General features: G+C 43.9%; 1 protein-coding gene across 1 annotated transcript in view; it reads left to right on the top strand.

Moving 5' to 3' along the window:
* Positions 1–18754, top strand: part of LOC133459548 (klotho-like) — a 20804-nt gene continuing 2050 nt past the window's right edge. Inside the window, exons 1-12 of the mRNA XM_061739590.1 lie at positions 1–744; positions 3914–4344; positions 5641–5720; positions 5798–5960; positions 6202–6307; positions 6922–7071; positions 9177–9412; positions 10668–10863; positions 10968–11146; positions 12802–12909; positions 14437–14542; positions 17319–17445. Of these exons, the coding sequence (XP_061595574.1) occupies positions 16–744; positions 3914–4344; positions 5641–5720; positions 5798–5960; positions 6202–6307; positions 6922–7071; positions 9177–9412; positions 10668–10863; positions 10968–11146; positions 12802–12909; positions 14437–14542; positions 17319–17445 (2611 nt within the window). The 5' untranslated portion in view covers positions 1–15. The remainder of the gene's footprint in view (positions 745–3913; positions 4345–5640; positions 5721–5797; positions 5961–6201; positions 6308–6921; positions 7072–9176; positions 9413–10667; positions 10864–10967; positions 11147–12801; positions 12910–14436; positions 14543–17318; positions 17446–18754) is intronic.

Consider the following 18754-nt stretch of genomic DNA (forward strand, 5'->3'; position numbering starts at 1 on the left):
CCCGGCCCCGGCACCATGCGCGCCCCCCTGCTCCTCCTCCTGGCCCTGCTGGCCGGCACCGCCGTGCGCCCCGCCGGCGCGGCGCCCGGCGCCGGCCTGCGGACCTGGGGCCGCTTCAGCCGGCTGCCCTACCCCGGGGACAAGGCCTTCCTGTACGACACGTTCCCCCGGGGCTTCATGTGGGCCGTGGGCACCGCCGCCTACCAGGTGGAGGGCGCGTTCGAGCGCGACGGCAAGGGGCTCTCCATCTGGGACACGTTTACGCGCGGGGGGAACCGCCTGGCCACGGGGGACGTGGGCAGCGACAGCTACCACAACATCCAGGCGGACACCCGCGCCCTGCGGCAGCTGGGGGTCACCCACTACCGCTTCTCCCTGTCCTGGGCCCGCATCTTCCCCAACGGGACGCGCGGCAGCCTGAACCCGGCGGGCGCCGCCTACTACCGGGCGCTGCTGCGGCGGCTGCGGCTGCTGGGCGTGCAGCCCGTGGTCACGCTGCACCACTGGGACCTGCCCGAGGCTCTGCAGCGGGGCCTGGGCGGCTGGGCAGACCCCCGGATCGTGGACATCTTCGCGGATTATGCGGACTTCTGCTTCAGCGCGTTTGGAGACGACGTGCGCTACTGGATCACCATCGATAACCCGTTCGTGGTGGCGCAGCACGGGTACGGGACCGGGGTGGTGGCGCCCGGGGTGAGGAACCACCCCGACCTGCCGCTCACCGTGGGACACCACCTGCTCAAGGTGAGGACCCCCCCCCCCTAGGGTCGCCACCCGTCCCTTGAAATACGGAATTGTTCCGTAATTGGGAATTAAAAGTTGTGTTCCGTATTGAACCAATACAGACATATATTATGCTCTTATTTATTGATGTCATAATATACAGGTGAAGGTCGGAAAATTTGAATATATTGCAAAACTTCATTCGTAGTAAATTCAACTAAAGGTGAAACAAATATATTATTTCCCACTACATTCAAAGTGAGATATTTCAAGCCTTTATTTGTTATAATTTTGGTGATTATGGCTCGCAGTTTATGAAAACCTAAAATAAAAAATCTCAAAAAATTAGAATATAGTTAGAGTTAGAGTTCTCATAAATGATATTCTCATAATATTACGACTTTATTCTCGTAATGTTACGACTTTATTCTCGTAATGTTACTTTATTCTATTACGACTTTATTCTCGCAACATTATGACTTTATTTTTGTAATTTTACGACTTTATTCTCGTAATTTCCAATTTCTTTTTTTGTCTTAGTTTGGCCCTAATACTCCGTCGTACGAATACAACAAAACCCATCAAATTAAAAGCATCAAAATATAAAAAAAAGCAAAACAATTTAACAGTCACATTCAAAAATAAAACACACAGCAAAACAATGTGTTGGAGAGGGAACAGGAGGAAGCAGAACGCTTGTTTAGTCCTGTCCCTTCCTCACAATATCATATATAGCCTATATAAAAATTAAAAGAAAAGACAAAATAACAAAAAATAAATACAACACAAACAACCAATAAACAAGATCAGGCATAATTGAACCGGTCTCCTACAATATCCTAAATTCAAAATTCCAATCTCCCAGTCACCTCTACGATGATCCATGACCAGCCATGAATGCAGGCAGTTATATTTGTATCGTATATGATCCATCCCATGAAATTCTTTAGGTCCCCATTTTTATACTTGTCAAGAATTGCTTTCTTTTCTGTGTTTTTAAACTATATAAAGTTAGTGATTACATTATAATACAAACTAAAACTAATATTGAAACTAATGGAAAAATACAAAACTATAATAACTCTGGATACCCACCAATCAAAACTAAAGTAATGACAGAAAAACCTTACAGATCTGAATCAACATAAATAACTGGTACATGTGATCTCTATCCAGCTGGTGATGGATCCCCCGCCTCCCTCTCTCTCCACCTCCTCTCCCAATTGTGTCTGCACAATTAAATATCCTGATAAACAAAATAAAAATCTGATGCACATGAAACATGCGCCCACGCACGCGCGCACACACACACGCACATACAGGACTGTCTCAGAAAATTAGAATATTGTGATAAAGTCCTTTATTTTCTGTAATGCAAAAATGTCATACGTTCTGGATTCATTACAAATCAACTGAAATATTGCAAGCCTTTTATTATTTTAATATTGCTGATCATGGCTTACAGCTTAAGAAAACTCAAATATCCTATTTCAAAAAATTAGAATATTCTGGGAATCTTAATCTTAAACTGTAAACCATAATCAGCAATATTAAAATAATAAAAGGCTTGCAATATTTCAGTTGATTTGTAATGAATCCAGAATGTATGACATTTTTGTTTTTTTAATTGCATTACAGAAAATAAAGAACTTTATCACAATATTCAAATTTTCTGAGACAGTCCTGTACATGCAGCCAAGTGGGGGGTTGCAACTTAATTTAAATTACTTTCATTAAAATCACATGATCTCTAAAATGGTGGGCAAAAAGACGTAGAGAGACGAGCAGCTGCATTTCTATCCCTCTCTTTGTCAGCCAGCGGCTAATGGCTGCTAATTAGTAACAATATACAGCACATGTTGCGCACTTGCAAAGCATTGTTGTTGTTGTAGTAAGGCACTTGACTAAGTGAAACTCGTCAAGTGCCTAACAACAACAACAACACACACACAAGTAATGTGCACGTAATGCTGCTGCTGCAAACCATAGCGGTTAGTGAAAACATATCCTCCGTTGAAGTGTCAATCTCCTGCAGACCTGCAAAGTGCGGGGGGACATGATGAGGGCCTGCCATGTCAGGGAGGGGGATGTTCATATTTTATTTAGCTCAATTATTATCAATTGTTAGATGATATTGGTGAATGAATGGCACAATAGGTCCACACTTGAAAATTGTTTTTTTTTGACAGAAGGCACTTTAGGCATTTGAGCAAAGGGGGCGGGTGTTTGAGCACCCTCCTTCTGCACGTCGTGCATGCTTCAGTATTTTACTATTTACTCTTTTTTTCCCCTCAAAAGTTGGTCCAGCATGATGGAAAGCTTGGTGGAGATCTGATCTGTGGGTCTGTGACGCCACAGCACCCAGCAGATCTGACCCGCTCACTGTCTGAGAAACTTTCAGACTTGCGCAACTCCAAAGTCAGTGATAGAGGTGGTAGTGAACAACCAAGTAATTACTGTTCATTTTAAAAAAAAGTTAGTTTTCACAATATCTCCCCTTCAGAAACGGGAACGACCGTATTTTCTGGACTATAAGCCGCTACTTTTTTCATAGGTTTTCAACCATGCAGCTTATACAAAGGTGCAGCTATTCTGTGGATTTTTCTTCCACCGCTAGGGGGAGTGCTAACCGGAATTAGAATAAAAACTAAGACAAAATAAATGCAAAGAAGAATACGCTACTTCTTCTTTAGCAGATAGAGGTAGGTAGAAGCAGATTTCAAACAGATAAATAGATAGATAAATAAATAGCGGTTATTTTCTCTTGGTTCTGTCCCGTTTTAATCAGCAAAGTTGCTGCCGTGTTAACAGACACTGTTAGGAAAGGATCTATTTAGGTACAAACATGTACATCATTTACAGTTCAGTTCATTTACTGTACATGTAATAAATATCTAATCTAACAACATAAATATCTGCGGCTTGCATATCTTTTTTTTTTAAATAGAGCAGGTGTGGCTTGTATATCTTTTTTTAATTAATTTTTTTTTAATAGAGCGGATGCGGCTTATATGCAGGTGCAGCTTATAGTCCAGAAAATACTCATGAGAAATTAGTTTACATCCTGCTTATAATTACGTAACGTTTAATAATCGTGTTCTACCTGTGTTTGGGATTCTAACTTTCATATCCTTTGTAGTTTTGTTAGTTTCTGAGTCACGTGTAAAGTGTGTGTCCCCGCCCCCGCCAGGCCCACGCCGCCGCCTGGCACGTGTACGACCGGCGGTACCGGCCCCGGCAGCGGGGGCAGCTGTCCATGGCGCTGGCCTCCCACTGGATCAAGCCCAGCCGCACGCGGCTGCAGAGCCTGCGGGAGTGCCAGTGCTCCCTGGACCACGTGCTGGGCTGGTTCGCCCGGCCGCTCTTCACCGACGGGGACTACCCCCCCTGCATGAGGGCGCGGCTGGGCGCCCGGCTGCCCTCCTTCACCCCGGAGGAGCGCCGGCAGCTGCGGGGCACCGCAGACTTCTTCGCCCTGTCCCACGGAGCCACGCTCAGCTTCCAGCTCATCAACGACAGCCTCAAGTTCGAGCAGCAGGAGGACCTGGACCTGCGGATGCTGCTGTACTGGGTCAACGCCGAGTACGACCGGCCGCCCATCTTCGTGGTGCAGAGTGGCTGGTAGGTGACCCCCTTCTGGAACTACTACTACTACTACTACTGTCATCTAGCACAGTGGTTCTCAACTCCGGTCCTCGGGACCCACTGCCCTGCATGTCTTAGATGTTTCCCTGCATCAACACACCTGATTCTAATTAACAGTCGTCACCAGCTTGTCATCAAAGTCTGGACAGTTCTGTTGATGACACAGCTCCTTGTATCACGGTGTGCTGAAGCAGGGAAACATCTAAGACATGCAGGGCAGGGGGTCCCGAGGACCGGAGTTGAGAACCACTGATCTAGCAGAAGCTTTTATCCAAAGCAACTTACATCTGAGAGAACAACACAAGCAAGAAATCACACAGGAGGTCCAGCTGGATCAGTGCTGGTCAGACTGCTGAGAGTCCAGTTGGACACAGGTGCTGCCATGCCAGTGCTAGAATATATACCGTATTTTCCGCACTATAAGGCGCACTTAAAAGCCTTGAATTTTTTCAAAAGCTGATCATGCGCCTTATATATGGATCAATATTGAGCCGCAACAGGTCTCGCAACCATAGACATATATACGTATTTTGAGCGACGAAAAACAATAAAATATATTTATTCTAATATGTCAAGATCACAATAATCTTCCAATTTAGAACTAAAATATTAAACAACTAACACAAATAAAATACACTTCAATTAAATACTTAGTTTTTTTTTTTTTTTTGTAATTTATTTCCCAAGCCACTCGGAGCCGCAGTATAAGGATGAAAGAGCCGCATGCGCCTTATGTATGGAAAAAGTTTTACATCATTTATTGAAGGTGCACCTTATAGTGCGGAAAATACGGTATGTTTTTTTTTCTTTAAATAAGAAAGCTACATCTAAGAAGACACCATCTTGTCATAAGTGCATGCACCTTACTAGATGCAGAAGTGCTCCTTAAAGAGCTGAGTCTTTAGTTTGCTCTTAAAAGTAGATACAGACCTTGTAGATTGAGTTTAGTAGGTCATTTCACCATCAGGGAACAATGGAGGAGAAGAGTGATACTGATTTCACACCACGTTGTGGTGGAAGAACCAGCTCTGGATGAAGGAGTGAAGGTAGAGGGAGTGTAGCTCTGGATGAAGGAGTGAAGGTAGAGGGAGTGTAGCTCTGGATGAAGGAGTGAAAGTTATTGTAGGTAAGGTATTGAGTAGCAGTTTGGGTGATTGTTTGGTAGCCAGAATCAGAGCTTTGAACTTGATGCAGCTGGAAGTCAGTGCAGAAACCTGGTCCAGAAACCTCTGGTCTGTTCTGTTTCATGGATATCTGGCTCTCGCTCGGCAGGTACGTCCTCGGCAGCACCAAGACAGAAGACCCCAAGCACATGTACTACCTGAAGAGGTTCATCGCTGAGACACTCAAGTGTAAGTCCGTGTTTCCCAGTAGCACTGAAGGACGAGCTGCTCCCCGGAGCCTGACCGTGTGGATGTTTGTGATCCAGCCATCGTCCTGGACGGGGTGAACGTGATCGGCTACACGGCCTGGTCCCTGCTGGACGGCTTCGAGTGGCACCGCGAGTACGGGATCCGGAGGGGTTTGTACTACGTGGACTTCAACACGCCAGACATGAAGAGGGAGCCCAAGACCTCCGCCACCTTCTACAGGTGGGTCAGGACCGGTGAGCACCTACAGCAGTGGTTCCCAACCTTTTTTCCTTGGAGCACTCTTACTTGTGTCTAAGACCAGCCAGGCCCCCCGACCCGTACATACTAGCACCAAAATAGTCTTTAATTGAAAAAATGAACATTCATTTTTTTTTTTTTTGATACATTTCTCTTTGGTTTACTCTGTATACATATGACTTTGTTTTTCTCCAATGACTCTGGTCCTGCTCTGATTCCCCAGGAACGTCATCCAGAAGAACGGGTTCCCGGAGCTCCCCGAGAACCGGCCGGCCCAGGGACTGTTCCCCTGCGGGTTTGCCTGGGGGGTGTCGGCCAACTCCATCCAGGTGGGTGTCCGCCGGCTGGGATACGAGCCCAGTATCCTCCTCTGGAGACTCCCTCCCTGCAGAGACGTGCCGGTTGCATTTTAGCAGAAATGTTTCCACAAAACGGCAAGATATAACTCTACACTTTTTACACAGAATGGAGAAAACACAATGGTTTCACAAAGGTTTCGAAATATCTAGCTCCCATTGGTCGTTTATATCGTTGAAAGAAAATAGAGGTTATAGTAGGCTACGTGAAAAGGAGTTCTTTGTATCTGCACTCGATTGCTGTTCCTGCGGAAGACCCGGATGTCTGGCACAGTGAAATTGAAATTGAATTGCAAGAACTGAATTTGAATTGTGAGAACTGAATGTAGATTCAGTTTTTCTGAATATAGATTCAGTTTTTCAATGCAATGATTCAAATTAAACAATACAAATTCAAGTTATGTGATTCAGATTCAGTTTTTTAATGCAATTATTCAAGTTGAGCTATTCAAATATAAATGATTCAAATTCAGTTTCTAGTGGCACGTATTTCTTCCCATACAACTGCCCCTTTGGCCTTTACCTGCATAAAACGAGCAGGTGTAAACGACGTCTGTGTGTGTGTGCATGTGTGTGCTGGTGTCCAGGTGGAGACCACCCCCACCCAGTTCTCTGACTCCAGCGTCTACATCTGGAACAGCTCCAGCGGGGGGGAGCTGGTACGCCTGCAGGGCTTCACCGCGCCGCCGCTGCGCCGACGCACGCACTGCGCCGACTACGCCACCATCCGACAGCAGGTCTGTCTGCTCTCACATCTGTTACGTTTACCGGGGTACCGGGGGGGGATTCCCATGTTCCAGGTCCTGATGATGTCAGAGACGCTGACGTCACCCATCCAGAGAACAGCTCTGGGTATCAAACCAGCAGAGCTGGTAGAGGAGCCAAAAATTGTACTCAAGTAAAAGTACTGTTACTTCAGAATAATATGACTCAAGTAGAAGTAAAAAGTAGTCATCCAAATAATTACTTGAGTAAAAGTAAAAAAGTACTTGGTGATAAAACTACTCAAGTACTGAGTAACTGTTGAGTAACGTCTGATTTATTTATTTAACACAACCATTCAAACAGACAAAAGTACAAAATAATCATGTTCAGACAAATTAAATCAATAAAATAATAAAATAAATTAAAATTAATAAAAAATAGCTTAAATTAAAATAATCTTTAAAATTCAAGTACTTTAATAAATAATAAAAAAAATAAATTAAGCACAAAATGTCAAGCCTTTGTACTTTTCTTTTTTAACCAGGCAGAACTAGAACAAGCCCATGAACTCATAGAAACTCTGTGTGTGTTTGAGTCTGTGTAAATGTAACAAAACATGCAAAAACAAACATTTTTCCCAAAGAATCACTCAGTGATGTCATGAGATTGACGCGTATGTGGATAAAAGGGATAAAAGAAAAGTAACAGCTCAACGTAGCCTAATGTAGCGGAGGAAGAGTAACAGTTTCTTCTTCACAAATCTACTCAAGTAAAAGTAAAAAGTATAGTGATCCAAAACTACTCCTAAAAGTACAAAATTTCCCAAAACTTACTCAAGTAAATGTAACGGAGTAAATGTAACTCGTTACTACCCAACTCTGCATACCAGCGACCTCGGAGGAGGAGGCTGGAACTGCTGAGAGGAGATGTGGGCCGGGGTTCAGGGTTGGGGGTTCAGGGTCTGTAATGCCAGTAACCAGACACCAATAGGGTTAGGGTTAGCAGCAGAGCTCAGCATGCTGAAGAAGATGAGAAACAAAGTAAATTTAGGTTAAAGGTCAACAAACACTCCATGTTTATATGTCACTAAGACTGTTGAGGAAAGATATTATGGTATGAAGAGAAATATTGGTGGTATCAAATTATTATTGTTGTTCAGTTTAAAACGGCGTGAGCACCAGCTGAGATGAGCGTGATGTGTTAGACGCGTCATTAGTTGGTCACATGACACAAAGTCAAACAACATGCAGGAACTAAAGTAGGCAGAGCTTCAGCAGCTGCTGGTCCATCAGAAGCAAGAGGGAGCAGCACTTTGCTGCTCCAGAGCATTTGGTTCTGTTATGGCGCTTTTCCACTAGATCAGGGGTCGGTAACTCAAAATGTTTTAGAGCCATATTGGACCAAAAACACAAAAAACAAATATGTCTGGAGCCGCAAAAAATGAAAAGTCTTGTATCAGCCTTAGAATGAAGACAACACATGCTGCATGTTTCTATATTAGTTATAACTGGGGGGAGATTTTTTTTTTCATTATGCACTTAGAGAAAAAAGTCGAAAGGCCGAGAAAAATGTCTAAATTTTGAGAAAAAAGTCGAAATGTCAAGATTAATGTTGAAGTACAATCTTGAGAAAAAAGTTGAAATGTCGAGAAAAAAGTCAAAATTTTGTGAAAAAAGTTGAAATGTCGAGATTAAAAAGGAAAGGAAAAAGGAAGAAAAAAAGAGGAAAAAATGAAAAAAAAGAACATTTTTGAAAAAGTTCCAGGAGCCACTAGGGCAGCGCTAAAGAGTCGCATGCGGCTCTAGAACCGCGGGTTGACGACCCCGGCACTAGAACCTACTCGACTCAACTCAGCTCAGTTCACTCATCTCAGGCCTGGTTTCTTTTCCATAACAATTCAGCACCCAGATCAGAAGTAGGAGGGTGGAGTGAAGCTGCTGTGACGTATTTGATTGTGTATCTAAACGGAGAAGACAACAACACTAAAGATGTAGAACCTGGAGGAGATGATAGATGTGCTGCTGGGTCTGTGGCTTGTGTTTGATATCAAATAAAAAAATGAGAGTCAGCTAGAGGTGAGGGAGCGGGAGACAAGCTTACACTGACGGACGTCCTCACCGTTGCCCCCCCCCCACAGGTGGAGGACATCCGTCAGGTGGGCGTCAGCCACTTCCACTTCTCCCTGAACTGGTCTGGTCTGGTCCCCACGGGGGACGTGTCCCGGCCCAACGCCACCCTGCTGGGCTACTACCGCTGCTTCACCCGCCAGCTGCTGCAGGCCAACGTCACGCCCCTGGTCACGCTGTGGCACCACACCCGCCGGGGCAGCAGCCTGCCGGCACCGCTGGACGCCGCCAACAAGTGGCTCAACAGGTCCCTCGCGCACACGCGCACACGCACACGCACACGCACACACACTGCTGATCCAGGCCACACACGCACTGCAAAAACTCAAAATCTTAACAAGAATATTTGTCCTATTTCTAGTTAAAATGTCTCATTTTTAGTCAAAAAATCTCATTACACTTAAAACAACTACCAGAAAAATAACTTATTTGACAATTTTCACCTGTTTCAAGTAAATTGTCACTTGAAATAAGTAGAAAGATCTGCCAGTGGAACAAGATTTATCTTCTCGTTACAAGCAAAAGAATCTGGCAGATTTTTCTACTTACTTTTCTACTTATTTTAAGTGAAAATCTACAGCGGAAAATTGTTGTTTTTTCCAGTAATGACTCTTGTTTTAAGTGTAATGAGATTTTTTAACTAGAAATAAGACAAATATTCTTGTTAAGATTTTGAGTTTTTTCAGTGTAGAGCCCTGCGCGAGACTGTTTTCTTCATCCCGCTGCATTTCTGACCATTACCACCCGCAACATCTGTGTTACACTCCTGCCCGCATCCACAAAACTCTGAGAATTCATGACGCACAATAATAGAGATGCATGGATTTAGTGTCTTCTCCTGTCCCGCAAGAGAAATGTCCAGACAAATCTATCTGATTTAATGTTAACATGATCATTGTGGAGCTTGATGGATAATTTCACCTTTCGCGCATCAGTTATGTGATTGAGGTTATAGCAACGAGATTAGCTGTTAGTGGCTCAAATTACACTAATAAATAACATGAAATAAACAAAGTTAATGAATGAAACAAATTAATTTAACAAATGAATCTCTTGTCCATTACATCACTGTGGAGGAAGAGAATGTTGCTGACCGACTGAGGTCCCAATCCCTCGTCTCTCTTCCAAGATGCTCCACAGACACTAAATGCAGTTTCTCCAGATATCTGACTGGCCTTGTTTTGTCTTTGTTTATTAAAGACATTGTTTATTTTCCACCTCATTGATTTCCATCTTGTCACTAGACTACATCCTGATCCCGCAGTGATTTTTTTTTTTCTAGCCTTCTTTATTTTTATTACAATATCAGTCAGGATATTTTATTGGTTAAGTTATTACATTATTGGATGTTATTTCATTTTCGATTGACTTAAGTGCAAATTTTATTACATTTTCAGGCATTATTACATTTTCAGGAAATTATTACATTATAGGGTGAAATTAGTACATTATAGGGTGCTACAAGCCGCACTGCCTGACCTCTCTCCTCCCTCTGCCCCCAGGAAGACCCCGGAGGCCTTTGCAGATTACGCCAGGCTCTGTTTCCGGGAAATGGGGGCCCATGTGAAGATGTGGATCACCCTGAATGAGCCCAACGATGAGATGGTGAGCTACCAGGAGGGCCACCACATGCTGCAGGCGCACGCCCGGGCCTGGCGCGCCTACGACCAAGAGTTCAGGCCGTCCCAGGGGGGGAAGGTGAGTGGAACCGGCGTGCCTGAAGCAGCACTGAGACCCGACCTGCAGACCTGACGCTGCTCTGTCTCTGTCTCTGTCTCTGTCTCTGCCTCCGTCTCCTGCAGGTGTCCCTGGCCCTGCACATGGACTGGGTGGAGCCGGCCTTCTCCTTCAGCCGGGAGGACGTGGAGCCGGCTCAGAGGGTCCTGGACTTCTCCGTGGGCTGGTTCGCCGAGCCCATCTTCGGGAGCGGGGACTATCCTCCGGCCATGAGGAGCTGGCTGCGGCAGCTCAACTCGCTCGAGTACAAACCCTCATTCACCACTTAGCTGTAAACATGTGGAGGTTTCTCCACTGGTGATGGTCGGGTTGATGGAGGGGAGGGGTCATGACTGGCCAGGTGACCAGAGTCTTAATGTCCAGGATGGGGACATTCCCATCAGGGGTGTATAATCCAGGTCCATAAAGTAAAAATCCAGTCCAGCAGTTGTTCCAACCATCACTAAACCAGCTCCTCTGCAGGTAGATGGTTGTTAGTTAAAACACCTGTTTTAAATGTACTGGCTGATCCACGGGGATATGTTTTAATGAGCAAATATCAGCTTAATGTAAAGACAATTATTTGACTAATGGTGCTTTGAGACTGAAACCATTTTAAAATTAGTCTTAATTTAAGATTGATTCAAAACTATTTTTGATTTTGTAAAAAACAACAACATTAAAGCACATTCAAGAGGTGTTTAATCCAGGTGCCATAAAGTAAAAATGCTGCCATGTTTCTGGATCAGCCTGTACATTTAGAACAGGTGTTTTCACTAATAACCATCTACCTGCAGAGGAGCTGGTTTAGTGATGGTTGGAACAACTGCTGGACTGGATTTTTACTTTCTGGCACCTGGATTATACACCTCTGATTCCCATACTGGCATCCAGATGTTTGGAGGCAACAGTATAGTCCTGATGTTCTTTTTTGTAACTTTATTGATACACAAAGGTAGATTTGTTTTCTCTGCAGGTAACCCATCTCTAATTAGACTAGCGAGCAGTGGGCTGCTGTTTGGACGGCGCCCCGGGAAGCGGTTAGGCTTGAGGGCCTTGCTGGGGGCTTGAACCTGGGCCCAGACTCCAGCAACCACCACTCCCACTTCTGCAACCACTAGGCTGCCGCTCCCCGTTTGTTGACCATACGTCTGTGTGGACCCACTCACTTGTGGGGGGGTGAATGTTGCTCAGCGGAGTCAAACATTCCATTTTTGAGCTTTCAGCAACAAACCTTTCAGGCTTTGATGTGAAATGAGCTGCTGTGTGCAGTAGTTTCCTGAAGCTCCCAGCTCTGACTGTCAGCCAGGACTCATGTATGGTTTCATTAAGGAAACACATGGAATGATTTGAATTTGGAGTTAAAAGAATGTACAAACATAAAACAATTTAAGAAGAAGACATAGTTTTTTTGAGGTATAAAAGTGAAGACTGTGTTTAAAGATCAGCAGCTGTTTGTGTTTTGCTATTTCGTCATGTTGTCTTTGTATGTTTGTATAGATATACGTATTATATTTATATCATAGTCATATTATATTTATATCATTGTTACTGTATATTATATTTATGATAGAGCTTACATTTGGTAGTAAACAGGTTATTTTTGTAAAAATGATATATATTTATTTATACAAATTAGTGTATAGTATATAGTATAGTAGTTTAGTTGTGGAAAAGGGGGTGGAATTAAATAAGTTTATACTTCCTCCCACTCCTTTTCGAACATGTAACTGAAATATGTTTTTTGATGTTTGTTTTTTTTCTTTATGTGGCGGAATGCCCACCTGTATTTGTTTCTCTTATCTTTTTCTCTTGGTTTTTTTTTTTTATATACATGTTCGAAATAAATAAAAACGAACAAACGAACACACTAATGATGAGCAGAAGCCGTTAACCTGCAGGTCTGGGTTGTTTGTGCAGGCTGCCGGTCTTCAACGAGGAGGACAGGCTGCTGGTTCGAGGGACGTACGACTTCTTTGCCATCAGCCACTTCAGCTCCAAGCTGGTGACCCACGCCAAGGAAGACTCGTAAGACTGAAACACACGCCGGGGTGGAGGGGGGGGCGGGGGCGGCCCAGGGGCCTCATGTGCCTCATGTAAGAGTGCGTGGATTTCAACGTAAATCCGTGCGTGGAATCCTTGCGTACGCAAAACAAAATTCAGATTCTCAAAACTGTGGGTTCGCCCAAATCCACGCAGGTTCCTTTGAACATCACAATCAGCGTGGAATTGAGAGCACAACACTCTGCCCTTTCTCCTCCCTCAAATACATATGTTTGAATATGATAATGAGGATAATTATCCATTAAAATAATGCAAAAACAAGTAAAACAAATTAAAAAAAAACATCGGCTGTGAGGTGGAGATAGTCCTGTCAGAAGTTGAGGCTGGAAAAAATAATTTATTTGGGGGCATTTCTTCCGATTTAAGCTGCATTGCATTATGGGTAATGCTGTTCTTTGCTTTGTGTTGCGTTCCGTGAAGAGTTGTGGTTTTATTATGATCGTACGGGTTTGTGAATGTTTATGAGCAGCGTTAGTGCATCATTACACTCTGCTTTTCTTATTTCAAGAACCGACACCAGAACTTAATTTGGTGGATGAAAAACGGCTCCTCATTCCGCTTTATTGTCACGCGTATTATATACTGACGGATTAAGACCAATGTACACGTTTATTGAGTCCTACAGATTGTGGATGTCCGCGATCACCTCTCTCATAAGTATAACAATGTGAACAATATACATTTATATAAAACATGAAGCATCACGATCTGATTCCTCCGCTGCAGAAATAAAGACAATTTGTGCCGACGGGATTATCGAGGTGCAAACGTGTTTTTCTGTCCAGACACAGTTATGGGATGTTTTAGGATCTGGCTTTAATCTCTTGTCCCATACGGTCGTCATGGTGACAGAGATGTCCCACCTGTCAGCAGCTCCAGCTGAAAGATCATGTTGGTCTGAACCGGAGCAGCTGGTCCAGTTCAGGACAGAGATCCAGAAGATCCTCTTGGTACCTGAACCAGCTGATGGTCCAGTTTTAGTCCTGGACCAGCAGGTCCAGGACTAAACCAGCTGATGGTCCAGTCTTAGTCCTGGACCAGCAGGTCGGTGTGATCTGATCATCAGCAGGTTCCTCTAACGGAGCCAAAGCTCCATCAGGATTTGCAGGTTCCATCGTTGAGCTCCTTTAGTTGTTTGTTCAGATCATGTGGTTGATTGTGAGATTGGTGCAGTTCCACTCTTGTGTAACTTATCTGGTGATGTGGGGACTGTCGTGTCCTTCATGTGGTCGTGAATTTATTGTTGACGTCACATTTCCTCATATTCTGCACTTCACTGCATCACCAGTGAGTGTCGCCAACGGGCAGAACCTCAGAAAAGTGCGTACGCCAGCCTTGATGTGTGCGACCTAAACTTTCTACGTTCAAATCATTCTTTGTACATCCGACCGTGTGCATAGAAAGTGGCGTATGCACGTTTTTTGTGCGCCACCCTCTTAGTACATGAGGCCCCAGCCCTGTCCCCCGTGTCTAACGCTGCTCCATCTGCAGGTACACCTACACGGCCATGCTGGAGGTGCAGCACATGATCGACACCACGTGGATCATGTCTCCGCGGCCCGTCGTGCCCTGGGGGCTGAGGAAGGCCCTCAACTGGGTAAGACCGGGACCCCTGGCCCAGTAGTCCATGAGCCAGACCAGATATCAGTACCACTCAAAGTGACAAAACCTGCTTATAAGTTTTGAAAATATCCATTTCTATCATCCTGTATTTACATGATAAAGACCAGTTTGTGACATTAACCTGTTATAGTTTCATAGGAGCCTAATGATGCTCTTCTAGTTTAAGACTCACAATGACCTGTAACAATGATATAGTAGGGGTATATTATACATTTCCTGAATCCTTATGGTCCTGTGAGTATTCCAATTTTGGTATTGTGTGTCTCTGTTGTTCCTAGTTGACACAAGGCTAAAAGATAGCATATCATTTAGGCGAAAATGGTGTAAAAATGTGTGTTGTTTATAGTTTAAAGGGCTGCAGTGACCTCTATGTTGGTCAGAAAGATTCACATCTTAGCTTGAATGAATGCTTAAAAGGTCCCCTTTAAAATGATACCAGAGACAATATAGTGAAACATTGACAGATATCCTGTACATGAGTCTAAACCAGGATATGCAGCAGCATCTAAAATGTAATTTTCTGAACTTCATGAGCTGATAACTCTGATCCAGCTGCCACTCAGGAAGGTTACCATACCAAAATATCATCTACAGACATGGATCTTTTCAAAAATCATAAGTAAGTTTTGTCACCTTGAGTGGTGCTGACCAGTGAAATTTTGGGCTCTGGCCCACGGACTACAGACCGGGACCACTAGCCCAGACTCAGAAACAGACCTGGGGCCGGATTCACAAAACTTTCTTAAGAAAAACAATTTCTTAAGTGTCATTTTTTTCTCAAGTTCAGTCTTAAGAAGAAAAAAGAGAAGAAGTCATATTCTCCAAAAAGGTTCTTAAGTATTTTCTCAACTTTCTTCTTAAGAAAAAACTTATAAAAGTTCTCAAATTTGTTCTTGACTTTTTTCTTAAAGCAGCACAACGTAACTTTCAGCTTTTTTGAGTTTGGCGGCATCTTTTGGACAAAAGCGGTAGTGTTTTACCAGAAAGAACACTACGTTTCCCATGAGCACCAGCGCGTACTGCCGGAAAACTCCTGTCCCGCTGCATTTGTTTTGATGAGAGGAGACTGGATGCTTTTCTGTTTCACCAAGTGAACAGACGGAACGCAAAAAAAAAGATGTTAAACTGCTGGAAAGGAACTGGAATTTACCGGGATACCTTAAACAAGGAAGCCAGGGAGCAGGATATGGAGAAAATAATGATTATTAACGGTCTGGATCCATATGAAATCTCTACTGAAGAGCCATATGTTTCAATAAATTTGTATAATACAACATACAGTACATGTTTTGTATCCCTCTTACTTCTCTTTTCTTTCTTTTTTTTGACCGCTGTATTATGCTGAAGAGGCTCCTCGTGAGATTATTTTTTTCCTCTGCAGCTACAAATAAGAGTTAATATTTTTTCCTCAACAAACTAGTTTTATCTGAAGATTGGGGTTAATTGCACCGCAGAGAGCTGGCCAGCAACTGCGTTTAGCTGGCGAAGTGGGGAATAAAACCCGTGTTTTGATCCGACCCGTCTGTGTGAGTGTTTGTGGTTTAAGGCTGATTTATGGTTCTGCGTTAAATCGACGCAGGGCCTACGGCATAGGGTACGCGGCGACACGCACCGTACGTTGCGCGTCGCCACGTGCCCTTCGCCGTAGGTGTGCGTCGATTTAACGCAGAACCATAATTCAGGCTTTACTGTGTGTTTGGTCGTTACAGCCGCGATCCAAAGCGAGCCGACGGCTCTTTCACTCTTTTACTCCGTTATATCAGATACTTGGCCTGCGTGGTTCTGCCTCCGAGCAGGAAACCGTTGAAAAGTTAAACCATTAGGATCTTTTCCCTGGTCTGTTATATGTGGAGCTGCTGCTGCTGCTGCTGCTGCTGCAGCAACAGGTTACCAGCTTCTGCGGAGCTCTGAGCTCCACGCCCCGCCCATTTTCGTCTCGACTGCGAATCGGGAAGGAGGGGGAAGTGACGTATGTGCCGTAAAGCAGTCAAAGTCGTAACGATTTGTAGTTTTTTAGTGTGGCAGGTTTCCTACCATGCTCCTCAAAGTTACATAGTGCCAGTGAAGGAGATACAGACCCCTCAGACCATGACAGAGGTTCATTAAACCTGTTGGAAGTTGATGTACCATCACAATGACTCTGGAAATATGATATTAAGGTGGAAAAGTTACGTAGTGTCGCTTTAACTTTAAGACAACCTTGATCCGTCTTAAAATGTCTTCTGTGAAAAGGTAATAATAATAAGCCTCTAATATCACCTTTTTCAACACATTTTAGACCAGTTTAGACAAGTAGGTCATAGTTTGAGGATATACTTTGTAATTAATTACACAAAGAGCCTGTTAACTGTTTGTTAGCATGTTAGTTAGCGTGGTAGTTAATTATTATTAATTTCCCCAATAGTATTTTTTTTCACACATTAATCTCGTCCACCATAACCTTGAAAAGTTCCTGCATCTCTTTTTCTCCTTCTCCATGTTTAGTGAGTGAGTGACGGTTAAGACCAAACTACCTGTATAAATGTTGTTTGTTGGCGCGTGCAATGCAATGACATATTTTAAGAAGGTCTTAAGGAGGAAAAATAACATGACAAGAAATGACAGTTCTTAAGACGGTTCTTAAGAAAATATTGAGGAATGTCACTTAAGAACTTTCTTATGAACTTCTTAATGTTAGATCTTAAGACATTTCTTAAGATCGTTCTTAAGAACATATTGGTGAATCTGGCCCCTGGTTCTTGTTGTTTCAGGTGAAGGAGCACTACAGCAAGGTTCCTGTGTATGTGATGGCTAACGGGGTCCAGGAGGACCCGGCCCGCTTCAAGGACAGCCTGAGGGTCTACTACCTGTACAACTACATCAACGAGGCTCTCAAAGGTGACGTAAACTCTTTAAAGGCCTCGTGCCGTTACTGTTGCCTCCCAGCGAGTCCAGGCCCTGCAGGGTGATTGAACTTGTTTCTCTCACCGGCCTCTGTGGAGTTTAATAATTGAACAGATAGTGAAGTGGCCGACCCGACGGATCAGCTGACTCAGCGCACGTGTACACACAAACACAAACAACAGATCTATTTACAGGCGACAGAGTTATTGTGTCAAGGTTGTTTTACTTCTACTGACCTGTTTGGAGCCGCCGGGACTCTGACCCGCAGCTGGAAACCAAGGGCCAATCCCAATACACCCCCTACTTTCTACCACTAGCCCTCCCTCACTACCACTACCCCTAAAAAAGAAGGGACAGATTTTAGGGCACTTGAAATCTTCCCAGGTCTGTCCCAATACACCCCCTACTCCTACTTTCAGCACCACCCCTAAAATCAGGAAGCTGAGAGCCAAAAGCTGTTTTAATTTCAGCTGTAGCGCTGTTAATATGCCACTTTATTAAGTTTTAATATTTTTTCAGGCGTAAAAGTAACCGTTAAGATCCCCAACCTGGGCTCAGTTTATCCAAATAACTCCTGTTAAGAAATTTGACCCGATGTTTTCGGCGATGATAAGAGCCGCCGGCTCGGAGCAGCAGCAGCCGGAGTACAGACGTGATCGCCAGGTCAACCTGCGCCGTCGTCTGGCTGAAATAAATCATTTAGGAAGATAAATGTTGGTTTAACAGATGAAATCTAACAGTTGTAGCTACGCCTGTAAAAAATTTGCTCCGAAAATTTCGAGATTTCTGCCTGCCGGCTCCAGAGCTGATTTATGGTTCTGCGTTAAATCGACGCAGAGCCTACGGCGTAGGGTACGGCGCCGCGTAAGCTACAGCGTAGGCGCTGCGTTGGTGTAAAGCGGAACCATAAATCAGCCTTTATTCTGGCGAGGTTTGAAAAAGACTTCGCAACAACGGGCAAACGAGTGATTATGTACATTCACTGAGTGAATATTATGAAAGTAAAATATAGATTTCTCGCTAGAAATGTAATCAAAACGCATTTTTATGCAGAAACTGATTTGATTGTATTCACTAAAAAATAAGAAATGTCCATGTTGTTTTTTTTTTATTCAGTCCGCAAATGACGACGAAAAGCATTCTGGGAAATGTTTCTGTCCCTAGATCAACTAGTGAGCATCCGAAAACCCTCGATCCATAGGGACAGATTAATAGCCACTACACTAGTTTTCTCCACTACACCTAGGTGGAAAGAGGAATTGGGACACCACTACCCTCACGGGAACATTAAAAAATTTAGGGG

The sequence above is a fragment of the Cololabis saira genome, chromosome 14 (genome assembly GCF_033807715.1).
Source record: "Cololabis saira isolate AMF1-May2022 chromosome 14, fColSai1.1, whole genome shotgun sequence".
NCBI classification, from domain to species: Eukaryota; Metazoa; Chordata; class Actinopteri; order Beloniformes; family Belonidae; genus Cololabis; species Cololabis saira.